The sequence below is a fragment of the Belonocnema kinseyi genome, chromosome 2 (genome assembly GCF_010883055.1).
Source record: "Belonocnema kinseyi isolate 2016_QV_RU_SX_M_011 chromosome 2, B_treatae_v1, whole genome shotgun sequence".
NCBI lineage: Eukaryota > Metazoa > Arthropoda > Insecta > Hymenoptera > Cynipidae > Belonocnema > Belonocnema kinseyi.
In genome coordinates, this window is record NC_046658.1 from 104,664,476 (window position 1) to 104,679,714 (window position 15,239).

Below are 15,239 nucleotides of genomic sequence, written 5' to 3' on the forward strand. Positions count from 1 at the left end.
TCCGAACAAGTGACTTCCTATTTTTTAGAACAGCTTATATTCACGTTTGAGTTAACTTACACAAAGAAGAAAATGCATTAAAAAAATAATCGTCGAAACATTTACGCTTTTCTTTCTGACATAAGAGTGCATGACATTGTAGGTTGTATAATCGAGGCCACTTGTCAAAAAGACGCCTGATCACTGGAATTTTTATTTCAAGAAAAATGAGCAAAAGTAAATGGGTGTAAATTTTAATTAATGCTTACATACATATTTTCTACTAAAACTAATACAAAATAAAGGAAAAGAGATTTACTAATTCTTCTGCTCAGATACCTTTTCCGCGAGACAGGTTCTGTATTCTTTTTTGGGAAATTAACCATAGTTTTTCGTATTCTTTATTACTGATCGATTTCTCTCTATCCCTTTTTAATTAGAGAATCATGATTTTTAAACTGTATAGGAATATTAAAATAATAAAAAAAACTTTTTCACCGTATTATTCAACCTCTTCCGAGAGACATTTTTTAAATGTTGCTTTTGTTTTTATCATTATTTTTATTATCATCTTTTCACGTGGTTAAATCGATTTTCAGTTGTTTTTCTTACGTTTGTGAAATCCTTATTGTGCGTTACATTTTAGCCTTTAAAATCTTCGGACCACCTTCTAAAATTTTGTTTTCTTGAGCTTCAAAAACACCAAGATAGAATTTGTAAAATTCCTAGCATTTATAATTCATAAATTTTTCACCTTTTTACTGCTATCATTAAAACCTAAGTTTTAAAGTCCAATTTTTTAATTTTTCATTGTGTTTTAAAATGCATCAACAAGAATCTTTAAAAGATTAGCTTCGACTTGGAAAGATGAACACGCTGTCCAGAATGTAGCTAAAAATATTCATAAAATACCGTTGGAAAGCTCATTTCATTCTTGGTTAAATGTATTTTAAATGCAGCATGCTCGCGCAAAAAAAAAATTATTTCATGAATCCGGGGAGATTTTTCCATGCTTAGTAGCTTAAATGAAAGGTAAGATTCTAAAGACCACGTTTGTAAAATATTAAGTAATAAATTTATTTTCCTGTTTCCTGCTAAGAGTTAAAATTGAAGTACACCATTCCTTAAAAACTGTTATTTTATTTTTGTCTTTCTCACATGATTATTCAATACTTATAAGGCGAAAAAACTTCAACTACGGCTAATTTAATAGAGAATTTACTAGAAGTTCTAACGCGTTATCGAAAAATATTTGCGTCTAAATTCTAGACGGTACTATCATCTTTCAAAGTCAAGGTTAATTTTTCATAGCAATTTTATTCGATATGAAATTGTGAACGTGAAGTCAACGACTCTAAGTGTGTATTTCTATGTTTATTTTCGCACTTACTCAGGAAGAGCATTGAGAGAAAAGGGGGGTCTATTTTTAATGTGAATACAAAATTTAATGTGAAGGTAAAATAGATGTGTGTACATAAACTTTTTTCATTTTATAAAAGTAAATTGCGGATGCAACATGTTGGTGGAGGTGACGTAGCCTATTTACAAGTCACAGCATATTGCCTTTTCATTATTTAAATAAAGTTAAAAGTGTTTCACAAAAGCGTTCTTTTATTGAACATGCTTATTTGTAACGTTTTATATATTTCTACAAAACATTTAGTAGTTTTCGAATATCGAATTACTAAATACTGCAACTAATCAGGTCCGTTAAGCTGGCAGGACCACATTGCAAAAATTGACTGAAAACCTATAGGGGATTTAGGGCTCATTTAGGGCTAATTTAATGCCCCATTGCCAAAGTTAATGCTCTTCATTTAAAAAAAAACCGGTGGTCATGCTAGCTTAACGTTAAGATAGCAGAACAACACATTGTAAAAATCTAATTTTTCAAAACTTCTTTGCTTTATAATTTAGGGCTTATTTAGGGCTCACTTAATGCCCTGTTGTCAAATTTAATGCTCCGAAATTTTTCGAAAAAACCTGTGCTCCGGCAATATGACAATGAAAAATTAAAAAACAATTTTTAAACAATTCTATTAAAAATGAATGAAACAAATTTCTTCTTCTACCCTATGTTAAGGCTCACTTAGGACTCCATGAATATAATATTTGAAATTGTTAAAAAAAATTATTGTTTAAACAAATTTCAGGCTCATTTTAGTTTCCTGAAATATCATCCACGGAAAGACTTGCGATATATTCTTTGCCCTTTTTTTGTTATAAAGGGTGATTTTTTTAACTTGAAACTTTCAAATATCTCGAAAAATAGGCACTATATGAAAAAATGTTATAAATCAAAATTTTATCACTCTGAGGAGTACATACGCTGATGTTGAAATCGGTTCCCCCACACCACCTCCTGGGAGAGGGGGTGGGGGCAAGTTTGAAATCTTAAATATTCGAAAGTTTCAAGTTAAGAAAATCACCCTGTGTATGGTGTTATGCTACCTTAACGTTATACAAAATATGCGAAGAAAACCATAAAACCCATTTTTACTTCTCGCATAATTTAGGGTTCATTGAGGACTAATTCGGGCCCGTAGTCCTAAATTTTGGGCTCTAGTGTTTTTTGTAAAAAATAGTGTTTGCAATAGATTAACAATAATTTGGTTCACGATTGCTGCAAAACGTAATAAAAATTATTTTACAGAAAACTTACGTTATAGAATAGTTTAGGACTCATTTAGGGCCTAAAATTATGCAAAAAGAATCAAATAAAATATTTTTTTTTGTAAATTTGCTTAAGCAATAATTGTTTAAACAATTTTTTGTTAAATTCAAATATATTCATGAAGCCCTAAGTGAGCCTTAATATAGGGTAGAAGAAGATATTTGTTTACTTCATTTTTACTAGAATTGTGTAAACAAAAATTGTTTAAACAATTTTTAAAAAATTTTTCATTATCATATTGCCAGAGCCCTAAATGAGCCCTAAATTATTGTGGAAAGAAATAATGCCTAAGTCGTTTTTTCTCTGTGTGGTCCTGCTACGTTAACGTTAAGCTAGCATGACCACAGGTTTTTTCGAAAAGTTGCGGAGCATTAAATTTGACAATAGGGCATTAAGTGAGCCCTAAATGAGCCCTAAATTATAAAGCAAAGAAATTTTGAAAAATTAGATTTTTACTATGTGTGGTTCTGCTTTCTTAACGTTAAGCTAGCATGACCACCAGTTTTCTTGTTCAAATGAAGAGCATTAAATTTGGCAATGGGGCATTAAATTAGCCCTAAATGAGCCCTAAATTCCCTATAGGTTTTCAGTCCAATTTTGCAATGTGGTCCTTTCAGCTTAAAGGACCTCAACTAATCGAATGATAAATTTTCTACACTAATTTCCATTCAAGGAGATATTATTTACAAAAAAATTGTTCCCTCCACCGTGGAGAAAAAAAACAAAAAGATCTTTAATAATCAGCTTTCTGCAAAAAGTGAAAAATGTGTATCAAGTTTTACTTTAAAAGAATATTTTGTTTTTAGATACAGGATATAAAAGCATACACCACCGTGACCGTAGGTTTGTCTTGTAATCCAATTATAATAAAAAATATTAGAATATCAGACTTCGTAGCCCAAATTTTCCTCAAACCAGGGGAAATAGGGTTACTTTTTACGAAAATAGAAAAATAATAGAATCAATTCTTTCAGATAAAATTAATGTTGAAACTATATCAAAATTTATATGAAACGCTATTTATTAAGATTTCAAGCCGAAATATATTGCATTTTCAATAAAATATTTGAATTTGCAAAAAATAAAATATTTTCTACCAAAACAGATGAATTTTGAATCCAAAAAGAGAAATTCACAACGAAATTATTTTTTAACTCAATTGTTACATTAACAACTAAACTTTTGAATTTCGAAGCAAGCAAGACGAATTTTTAACAGAATAAATAAAGTGTCAAAAAAATAGTTGAATTTTTTATCAGATAGCTGAATTTTTATCCTGCAAAGAGGATTTTGTATCCAAAGAAGATATATTTTCTATTTAAGAAGATGAATTTTTAATAAAAAAAGAGTTCAGTTTTTATTTTAAAAAGTCGAATATTTTAGAAAAACATTAACTTCTAGACCCAAAAAGATGAATTTTCAACCAGAAATTTTACTTTTAATCAATATGAATTTTCCTCCAACTAACTGAATTATCAACCAAAAAGTAAGAGTTTTAAACCATAAATTGAATAATCACATTTTTAGTTAAAAAAATTAATTTTCATAAGAAAAAAAAACAATTTTCAACCTGTCAAATGTTCAAACATACATTTTAATCCTCAATCGAAGCAGATAATTATTTATAACCAAGCAGTTTCATTTTTAACCATTAACGAATTATTTTCAATTCTAAAAATTAATTTTCTACTAAAAAAGAGGAATTTTTAACAAAATAAATAAGTTTTACAAAAAAAGTTGCATTTTTTATGAAATAGCTGCATTTTTAACCAGCAAAGATGATTATGCAACCAAGAAGATATATTTTCTACTTAAAAATACGAATATTCAACAAAAGAGTTGAGTTTTTAAGTTTTCAAGTATAATATTTTAGAAAAGAATTAACTTCTGTACCCGAAAAGATTAATTTTCGGCAAGAAATGTAATTTTTGATCAATATAAACCGTCTTTCAAATAGCTGAATTATCAACTAAAGAAATGATTTTTCTACCAGAAATGGGATGATAAAATGTTTACTTAAAAAAATTAATTTTCCTAATAAAAAGGCGTTTTTAACTTGTGGTATTTTCAAACATAATTCAATTCTCAATCAAACCAGAGAATTATTTTCAACTAAGCAGTTGAATTTTTAGCCATAAAGGAATTATTTTCAAACAAGAAATTTAATTTTATATTGAAAAAGATCAATTTTTAAACAAAGAGTTTTTGAATTAAAAGTATTAACTTTCGACCATAAATGAAATAGTTACATTTACTGATAAAAAATTAATTCTTAACCGACAAATTAGATGTTTAACAAAATTGTTAAATTTCTAACTAAATAGATGCATTTTCGCAATGAAAATTCCAACCAAAAAATACTTGCATTTTTATTGGTTTCTATTAATTTAGTTCAAAAGCAAGGGAAAAACGACAAAAGGGGGAAGTTTTTTGAAAACTAGGAAAGAAATAAGAATTCTTTGAAAAGACGAATAGCGGAAATATTGTGTAGTCTAAAAAATCAAAGTGATTTTGAAATTTATTAACTTATTATTAAACTGGGAGGCAATTATGTAATTTCGCTTCCTTTTTAACTTAACGTAAATTTAAATTCAACTCACTTACAATTTTTATTTAAAACATTGAAATTTGCTGAGAATTTTAATAAAATACTTTAAATCCGCTGTGAATTTTGACAAAAAATTTAATTGAGATGTATTTGAAATTTACATGAACGAGAAGTTAAAGTACAATAAATAAAGTACAATAATCCAAATTTTCTTATATCAAAGTGGGTTTAGAGTCACCGTATGATTTTGATTAAAACCAGTGATAACCCGCGGTTGCAACCAGCTTGATTAGAAATACTCACATTTTCCTGGACGTTTGGTGAGGGGAGAAGAAAACTGAAAAAAACCATCTCTCGAAATCAGCAAGTTTTTCGAGTCGAGTTTAAAGGAAAACATGACAGTGTAAAGTACAATAGGACTTCCTCTACTTCCCCTTCCGAGAAAGAAGAAAACGATGGATGGACGAACGTATAAAGTCAATTTTGACGAATATATAAGTGAGTTCTATATTGGTCTGTGAAACAGTTGGATCGTAAAAAACTTAATCGCGCGCATATTTTCAAGTCAGCCGCGAAGGAAATGGAACCCGGAATGGCTAATGACATTGGCACTTTTCACCCTTGGAACTGCCTCACCCACGTTTTCGCATCCGACCCTCTCTGCGCTCCGCCTCTATCAGCTCCACTTCTCCGGGCACTATCACATCGTTTCGCACTTGATCAAATTGACTTGGACGCTTGGATTTAAGTCCTTCGAAAATAGTTGAGAGGGATGGTCTACATCGAACAGGGTAGAGTTATTTTCCATTTCGAAGGAAGGCTAACTAATAAAATAGGAACCGTCGTGTCGCTCGTCCTACGGCTTTTAATCGAGTTTCAAGATCAATCAACGCGGTTCACTACTTCAGCTGCTCTGTCTGATAGGATTTACTCAAAATATCTGACGACGATGACCATCGATTTTTTCAGATTCAATTATATCAACTAAAAAACGTTTTAATCGAATCATTGGAAATGCAGAGACTGCAGCTTTCCAGGGTCTCCACTCAATTAAAAAATACTAGGCGATTTCCTTGTTTTCCCGGTCGAAAATTACATTTTTCCCGGTTGACTTTTGAATGTTTATTGTAATAATGAGACAATTATAATTGCTGTACTGTATCAATGTTGAAAAGAATTAAATATTTTAGAACTCCAAGATAAAATATGTAATATATAATAAGGACATGTGACCAATTACATGTTATGATGTTCGACGGCTGTATGATTAGAAAAATGAATTAAAAACTGCACGACGGTATAGCCCACTTGGATTTTAAGTTTGTTTAATTAGTGCAATTGCATTAATTTTGAACTTAATGTGCAATTGAAAATAGGCCTCTAGTTCCCTGGATAAAATCTAATTATTAAAATTTCATGTTTATAAATAATATAAAAACACAAGGGAGCCAGGCAGGTGTGCCCTTATATATTTAGAACCATTTTTCAAAACTTTAGCACATTATATTCATTTTTATAATTACAAAGCCACCGAAAATAATAATCTGTAAGTAAATAATAATTAGCCTAAGTTGTACCTTTCTAATCAATATCATTTTTACCAAAATAAATTCAAAATTGTGTATGATTTACAGGTCCTTAATTGAATTTTTGTTTATTGATTTTTTTATGCTTTTAATATTTCAAGAATGCATCTATTACATTTTTAAACGTATTAAATTATCCTCTTTTATATCACATCATTATGAATAATTTGATAATAAATTTGTAACTCGTTTTCAGGGAAAATAATATTTTTTAACACACTGTATGTAAAATTCTTATGAAAAATTTGGAAACAAAAATTTTTTCTGCCTTGTGAAATGAATCAGGCTAATGTATATTATTTTAAAAATGATTTTAGAATTCATAGCTCAAAATGCTCTAAAAATAGAGGAAATACATTGCTTTTGTAAAATAAATAGGGGAATATAGGGAATTAAATTGTTTAAAATAGAATTAATGTAGGCACCATATTTCTAACATTTTCAGTCGGAATATATTATATTTTCCACAAAATACTGAAATTTTTAACAAAGAAAGAAGAATGTTCAGGAAACGATTTATGTTTTCTTACAAAAAGTCAATTTTTCATCAAAAGAAGTAAATTTTCAACCAACGAACTATTTTTTAAACAACCAGTTTCATTTATAATTAAATAGTTGAACTTTGGAGAAAAAGAGATAAATATTAAACAAAACATTCCATTTTTTACTAAATAGTTGAATTTTCAACCAACGAAGATGAATCTTCAGCTAAATGATCGAATTTTTAAATAAAATTGATTAAACCTAAACCAAAAATAGTTGCATTTTCAACCAAATAGTTGATGTCTCAAGCCAAAAAGAGGAATCTTTAAGAAGACAGCTGAATTTTGAGTCAAGAAAGGTCAATTTTCAACCATGTGAAGATGAATTTTCAATTCAGAAGGACGAGTTTTTTTTATAAAAAACAAAAAAAAATCAACAAAACAGTTGAATTTTTAATAAAAAGCTATCTTTCTCACAAAACAGTTCAATTTTCAACGAAATAATTACATTTTTAAGCCAAAAACACAAATCTTTTAGAATACAGTTGGATTTTGAACCAAAAAAGTTTAATTTTGAACTAAGATGTTTTCTGTCATAAAATAATAATTTTTAATACAGAGGGACGAATACAGAGGGAATTTTTCAATAAATAGTTGAGTTTTCAACAAATTAAGTAATTTTATATAATATAGTTGAATTACGAAAAAAATAATAATTAAACAAGCAGTTTGATTTACAAATAAGTATTTGTATTTTTTGGTTTAAAAATGCAATATTTATTCTTTAGAAATCCACCTTTTTTTATTTTTTGTTAACCCCCTTTATTAAAAATTTATTTTTTGTTGTTGAAGAATCATCTTTTTGTTCAAATTTTAAAGTATTTTGTTAAAAATCTGCTTTTTGTTAGTGCACACTCATTTTTTTCAACTGAACACTTAACTATTCTATTTATAGTTACAAATTTATCTCCTAGTTAAAAATTCATGCATTATATTCAAAAATGTTCTTCTTTGGCAGAAAATTATAATCTAATTGTCTAAAAATTCACCTTTTTGGTTGAAATTTTATCTACCTTTTTAAAAATTTATTTTTTTGGTTGAAGATTCATGTATTTTCGTGAAAGTGGAATATATTTGTTGTTACAATCTTGAAGATTTGAAGCATTTCAAATTGATTTCAATATGATACCTGCAAATTAATATTGTTTCAAAGAAATGATTCCCCTATTAGTTGTCTAGTTTTGTGAAAAATCTTCCTACTTCCCATGTTTTATTAGCATTTTGGAGTATTTTTCCCTCAAGCCCGATATTCATTATCTCTTCTTTATATTGAGGACACGTTATTAAGTAAACCGAAGCTATTTAAAAATCTATCCCTTTGGAGATTTCAGCTGAAATTAATTTGAAAATTTGATTTAATATAAAGCTTTCCTTTTAATGAATCAGTATCAAAGATAATTAATGATTTAACTTTCCTTTTTCTATTTAATGATCAAAAAGCTTCTGCTGGTTTAGGTTTCAATGGGTTCAATGGGCTTTAAAGGGGAATCAGATCAAAGAATTGGCCAGTGAAAGTCTCGACGCTAAATCAATGCGAGGATCGGCTTAAAATTAGTGGTGAAGTAGCAGGAACTTTTAATTAGGTGAATTTTCTCGTTCGGCAAAGTAAACAGTCGTTTACGTGAAACTGGGAAACATTTTTCTAGCCATGAAAACTTTATTTTCGTGGCTTCGGTTCGTTTGAACTAGTAAAGAAAAATTCTCTTTAAGAGATTTTCACTGATCCTTTTTATAAAAAAGTTAAATGTTAGAGAGTTTATGCATTAGTCCTGAAAGCTTTTCAATATTTCAAAATTCTATCTATTAAAAAGTATTTATACATAAAGTCTACTAATTAATTCGGTTCTCTTACTGTGATGTTTTGTAATTTATTTAACGAAATTCTCGCTAATAATTATTGTTAGACCTAATAAAAAATTAAAGAGTCTATAATGTTGACTCATGTTCAGGTTATAATTTGCTTTATGTACAAAATATAAGTGGCTTGTTCATTTTTAGTATTAATTTAGAACTGTTTCATGCCTAATTATGACGTTCACAGTTTACTGCCATAAATATAATACGTGAATAAATAATTTGGTTGACAGAGTAACAAATTCCAATCTACTGGTTATACTGAAATTATCTCCGGGAATGCGATATGTAATATAAGCATAATATGGATGGATCACTGAAAGCATGCGCAATTTATGATGCATGCAAATTTTCCAGAATTTCGAATCAACATGTTAATTATCAAATTACTTATTCAGCAAAAAACATGTATCGTATGGTACTCAATCGCATTTATGTAGAAACAGAGATATTATTAAATCATTTTAAAAAATTCTGCAACATTCCGACAGAAAATGACGAAATATTCCAGAATATTGCAGAATATTTCATAGTAGAAAATTCTAGAACATTTAAATACAATTGCAGAACTATAATATTTCATCTGATTCCAGAATATTTAAAGGAAATATTTCAAAATATTTCAGAAGATCCCAAACTACTCCAGAACATTCCCAAGAAAAATTTCCAGTTTTCTATAAACTAATGTTTTGTAATTATTAAAAGCGAACTTCAATGTTCATTTACACTATTGCCCTTTAGTCTATAAATGCTCAAAATTCTTGTTCAGTTATCGACATATGAGTTCATGTCCTTGTGTAGAAATTTCATTCTTTTTGGTTAAAATTTCATTTGCTTGTTCGGAAATTGATATTTTTTGGTTGAAAATTGAACTATTTTATTTAAAATTAATGCATTTTTTCGAAGATTCATGTTTTTTCGTATAAAGTTAAATTTTTGTTTAAAAACTCCACTGTTTTGTTGAAAATTAACTTTTTTTGGTGGATTTTAATATTTTTTAGTTGACAACTCGCTTTTTTATTCGATTCGACTGTTGTTTCTTTAAAATAAAGTCTTATTTGGTGAAAGTACTTACTATTATATTTTTTTGTTAGAAATTCATCTTTTGAGGTTGAAAATTCAACTGCTTAATTGAAAGATGAACTATTTTTTTGAAAATTAATTTTCTCAAAATTATTTGAAAGTCCATCTCTGGTTATAAATTCAACTGCTGTGTTGAAAATTAGATTTTTTGGCTAATAACAATTTTTTGAACTGAAAATTTAACAATTTGGTAAAATATTAAAATTGTTTTTGAAAGTTCAATTGTTTTGTTGAAAATTCGTCACTTTCGCTTCAAAATTCCACAGATTGTTAGAAAATTTGACAATTTAATAGAAAAATGTACAATTTGTTAAAAAATTTCACAAAATAGCTGAAAATTAAATTATTCGGTAGCAAATTCAAGTGTTTAGTAGAAAATTCTGTTTCGTAGAAAATTGAAATCAAGATTACACAATCTTCTAGGAAATTTAAGAATTTAGTAGAAAAATTCAATTATTTGCTAAAAAATTTGACGGTTCGTAAAAAATTCTTTCTTTTTTTAATTGAAAATTAATTTATTTACATAAAAATTAAAGTATTCCATATTTGGTCGAAAATCGATCTTTTTTAGTTAAAAAGTTCTACTATTTAGTTGAAAAATTCAATATTTTTGATTAAAGATTCATAATATTAGTTAAAAATTCATCACTGATTGAAAATTGAACTACTTTGTTAAAAATTCAAATTTTTGGTTCAAAGTTATTTTCTTAACTGAAAATTTTACTATTTTTTGAAAATTCTACTGTTTGGTTAAAAATTACCTTTGTCGTAGGAATGTTATATTTTCATGTTGAAAATTCAACGAAATTACGCCTCCCCCAAATATTTTTACGGTAGTTTTAGATAACCCCTAAATATATTTAAGAAAAAATTGTAGCCAGAAAAAGTTACGTATGGTAGGGGGCTGAAAGCAAAACTTATTGACAATCTGCATTTCTCGATCCGGTTGGATCAGTTAAAACTTCTAGTTCCCTGCGGAAATTGCTCTCTCGGGGAGGGTTGTCTACAAATTCATGTTATGACGAAAGTTGTGAAATATGGTCCATTTTATGTACTGAAAAAGTATTCACGTAAATTTTCGAAATCCGAATAGATACTTATATGACAATGAATCGTTTTTCATATGCTCAGAAATGTTGTATGGTTCGGCTACTGGGAAAGCATTGCATTGATGTCGACTTGTCCAAATGACAAGATTTCATCTCGCAGAGACCAATTGAAAAGGTTCTAACTCGTAGTAATAAAATGAAAAGGTGCTAACTCACCTGGCGACATGTTGATGCTTCAAATTCCCATATAAGTTATATTGGGAACCTCAGCGCCCTCAACTCTTAAAAACCTTTTCATTTTATCTGTACGAGTTATCAACTTTTCATCTCGTTTCATTCATGTAAGCAATTTACTGAATATAAGCAATAAATTATAACTAACCAAACATATACCCTGATTTTACAAGTTTTACAAAATAATGTGATGTTATTTTATACTTATATATTTCTATCAATTTGCGACTATTATTTATTATAGAGTCTGTAAATCGGTAAGTGATTCTTAAACGTTATTCTTACCAGCACTGAACTCTTCATTTCAGATTTCAATCAGGATGGAAGACCCGATAATATCAGTTTCATGATCAAAAGGGTAAAAGTTCACAATGGCGATGCTTTAAAAGACCCCAGCTACAGGTTTCCAGGAAACTATGGTGTGGAGAAATACTTGGAGCTGTTTTCCGGTGAGTTAAACTCTCTACTTTTCTTTTATGTAATTGGAATTGTTGGATTAGTTTTGTTGATTATTAGGGATTATTAAACACTAAAGATGTCTTAAAACTCAAAAGAAGAATTTGATAGCTTTCTGTACAATCACCTAAAAGGAACAATATCTCACATAACTTCTTGCTTTAACGCGAAAATTTCCTTTGTTCAGCAGTTGTGATTTTGCCAGAAGGTCAGTTGTTTACATGATTATCAACTATTTTGTTCAAAAGCTAGGCTTTTGATAGGGGACGTCCAATCTATGATTTTCACTTTTAAGAAGATTTCAAAGGTTACAAAGAGTTTCAAAAAAATTGTAAAGTGTTTAGCGATTCAAAAGGACATTAAGGATTAAATATAAAGGATAAAGGATTAAACGATTATCCCTTGCTGTTAATAGAAAATGTCGTCAAAGATCGTGTTAGTGACATATACAACACTTCCATTATAGAAAAGAAGAAAAAGAAATGGTTAGAAAATTACGAAAAAAACTGATCTAAAAGTAACCTTACCATACGTTCAAGATCTTTCTGAAAGATTGCGGAGATCCTTAAAAAAATTTATATTAACGTTTATTTTAAAAATAACCATACTTTAGAAAAATTGTTGAGTAACAAAAAAGATTCTGAAACAATAGAAAATCTGTCTAATGTGGTTTATTTAATAAAATGCAATGGTTGTCAAAACACTACATAGGGTCAGGGGGGGGGCAGCGCCAACAAGTTAACAGTCAATGTTTTTTTTTAAAGTTAATAAGATGTTGAATTGATCCAGTTTTTTCTCATTTCGAGTTCTACATTATTTTATATTATATTTCTATAAGTATTAATCACATCAGAAAAACAATGATTTGGTCATTTAATTATTTCTAACATGCTGTATTTCGTCGGCTTTGCCCCTCATCTGAGGGCAAAGCCGTCTGCAGCTTTTTATGAAAATCAATACATTTAAAGATAAGAAAATATGATGGTTTGCTTCTGTAGTATTTTATGTACTGGAAAAATTACCTTTAAAGATGCCCAACAAAAAGAATAAGTTATTTTGAATAAAAATAAAGATAGCTGTAATATAACCTCTTATTCTTTGACATTTTGCTGGAAACGGAATTTAAGCAATGTTTCTACTGTACCAATACAAGACAATTGCATACCGACCGGCTTGATAATAATAATATTTAATAGTTTCTTCCATGTAGCCCACATGATAAGTTGCTGTTCTACATTGCCGATCATTTATCGACGAAACTTGTGACACGTGTTTCACCTAAGCACATGTCAATATTATTTTCGTCGTGCTAATTAATATAATTAGATTTTGTGATATTATTTTATCTGTCAAAATATCAAATTTGTATACTGCAAGTATTGTCAATAGAGTTGAAAACTTTATATTTCTGTCAGCGAAACTTCCATTCTTTCGTGGTAAAAACTGTTTTTTGTATAATTTTTCTCTTTCAACGTCAATTTTCAAGATTTTAGTAAGTAACAAAATCTCTCTGATGAAGTAGATTTATTTGCTGCAAAGTAGAAGTAAAATTGTTAAATAATAGCCATGCTATAAGGAAAATCACCTTTGCCCCACTGGTTGGCGCTGCCCCCCTTTATCCTATGTGAAACTGGCAGGAGATTGAAAAGTAGAATTTGCGAACATAAAACAGATTGTAGAATTGGCAATTTGAACACAGGTTTGTCACAACATTCGTGGAAATTTAATCATGCTTTTGATTTTGCTAATATGAAAATCTTGGCCACAGAAAATAATACTTTTAAAAGACGTATCATTAAATCAATTTTTATTAATAAATATATCTACACTTCTATAAATTTGAAAACTGGAATATTGAATATAAATCAAATTTATCAAAGCATTAGCATTAACCTCCTCCCTCCTTTTAAAATTCTTTTTACTTAAATCAACTTAACCCTTAAACGGCCAAAACGCCACTACCGGTACACTGCTTTTCAACGGCCAATAACTAAGACTATTCGACACTAGAAAAAATTGAGACACATATGTTTTTATTGTTTAAGATCTCCTCTTTCCGACGGTGCCAATGAAATTCCTCAAAAAATTTATTTATTATCCCAAAATGCAGTTTAAACAAAAAAAAACTTGATTTTTCATGCCTATTTTTTTTGTGAACCATTTTCCAAAGCTTTTCGAGTCTGTAATTAACCTGGAATCTCACTAACCGGTGGAATAAATGTCTTTCCGAAAAGCGCATAGTTTTTCAATAAAAAATTTCCAACGACTCCGTAACCTTTATTGCACTCTGACATCAAACCACACCTTCACCGCATTGTCATCCTGGGAATTTTCGAGTACACCCAGCAAAAAAAATGCCAAAGCGTAAAGCCTCAAAAATTGCAACAAACTCCGAATCGGAATGGGATTCCGACGAAAATGATGAACGTATCATCATACCTAATCCAGATTACTCTGGCTCTGAAGGAGATAATTCAGCAGATGACGAGAATTCGGGATCGGAATTTCCCAGACCGAATTTTAAAATTTTTTCACGAATAATAGAATCATCAATTGCAAATGCTGCCGTAATTTGGAAAATTTGCAACAAGAATAATATGGCTAAATTGAAAACGAAAGATTTGTGTAAAGAAATCAGCAGGAAATATTTGTCGCAATCAAAATTAGGTGATTTCGAAACTCACAGATACGAATCACGAACAAGAGCATTATGTAATAATGAATGATGTCGCCAGAGGACTACTAGATTTTGCATTGATTGCAACATGTATTGCTGCTTACATTGTTTCTCAAAATTACATTCTGAAACAACAGGATCAAAATGATTTCAACGGATTGAAATCTGAAATGAAAAAAATTCTCCATAAAAAAAAAATTAAAAAATGTAAAAAAAAATATAAAATCCCTTAAAAAAAAAGAGACTATCGATATTCGTCGACCTCCACGTTGATTATAGTTGGGCAACGTAAATTTTGTTTGCGGCAGACGGACGATAGATATTCGTGAATCATTTTACTCTTACACGATGCTTAGAACTATGAAATTTTTTTCTGTAAAATCTATGCGCTTTTCGGAAAATTTGTCATACGCAAAATCCAAAATTTTGCTCAAAACGCTTCGAAAAAATTCAGACGTATTCCTTGGCTGATTACAAGAACTTTTTATTCTTGTTGATTTTTCCGAAAAGCGCATCGTTTATTGTAAAAAAATTCATGAATGTTTTCACAAAAATTT

At 29.1% G+C, this 15,239-nt stretch overlaps 1 protein-coding gene across 1 annotated transcript in view; it reads left to right on the forward strand.

The window, feature by feature from the left end:
• Positions 1-15,239, forward strand: part of LOC117167082 (disintegrin and metalloproteinase domain-containing protein 10) — a 418,983-nt gene that overhangs the window by 325,212 nt on the left and 78,532 nt on the right. Inside the window, exon 8 of the mRNA XM_033351703.1 lies at positions 11,858-11,998. Within this exon, the coding sequence (XP_033207594.1) occupies positions 11,858-11,998 (141 nt within the window). The remainder of the gene's footprint in view (positions 1-11,857; positions 11,999-15,239) is intronic.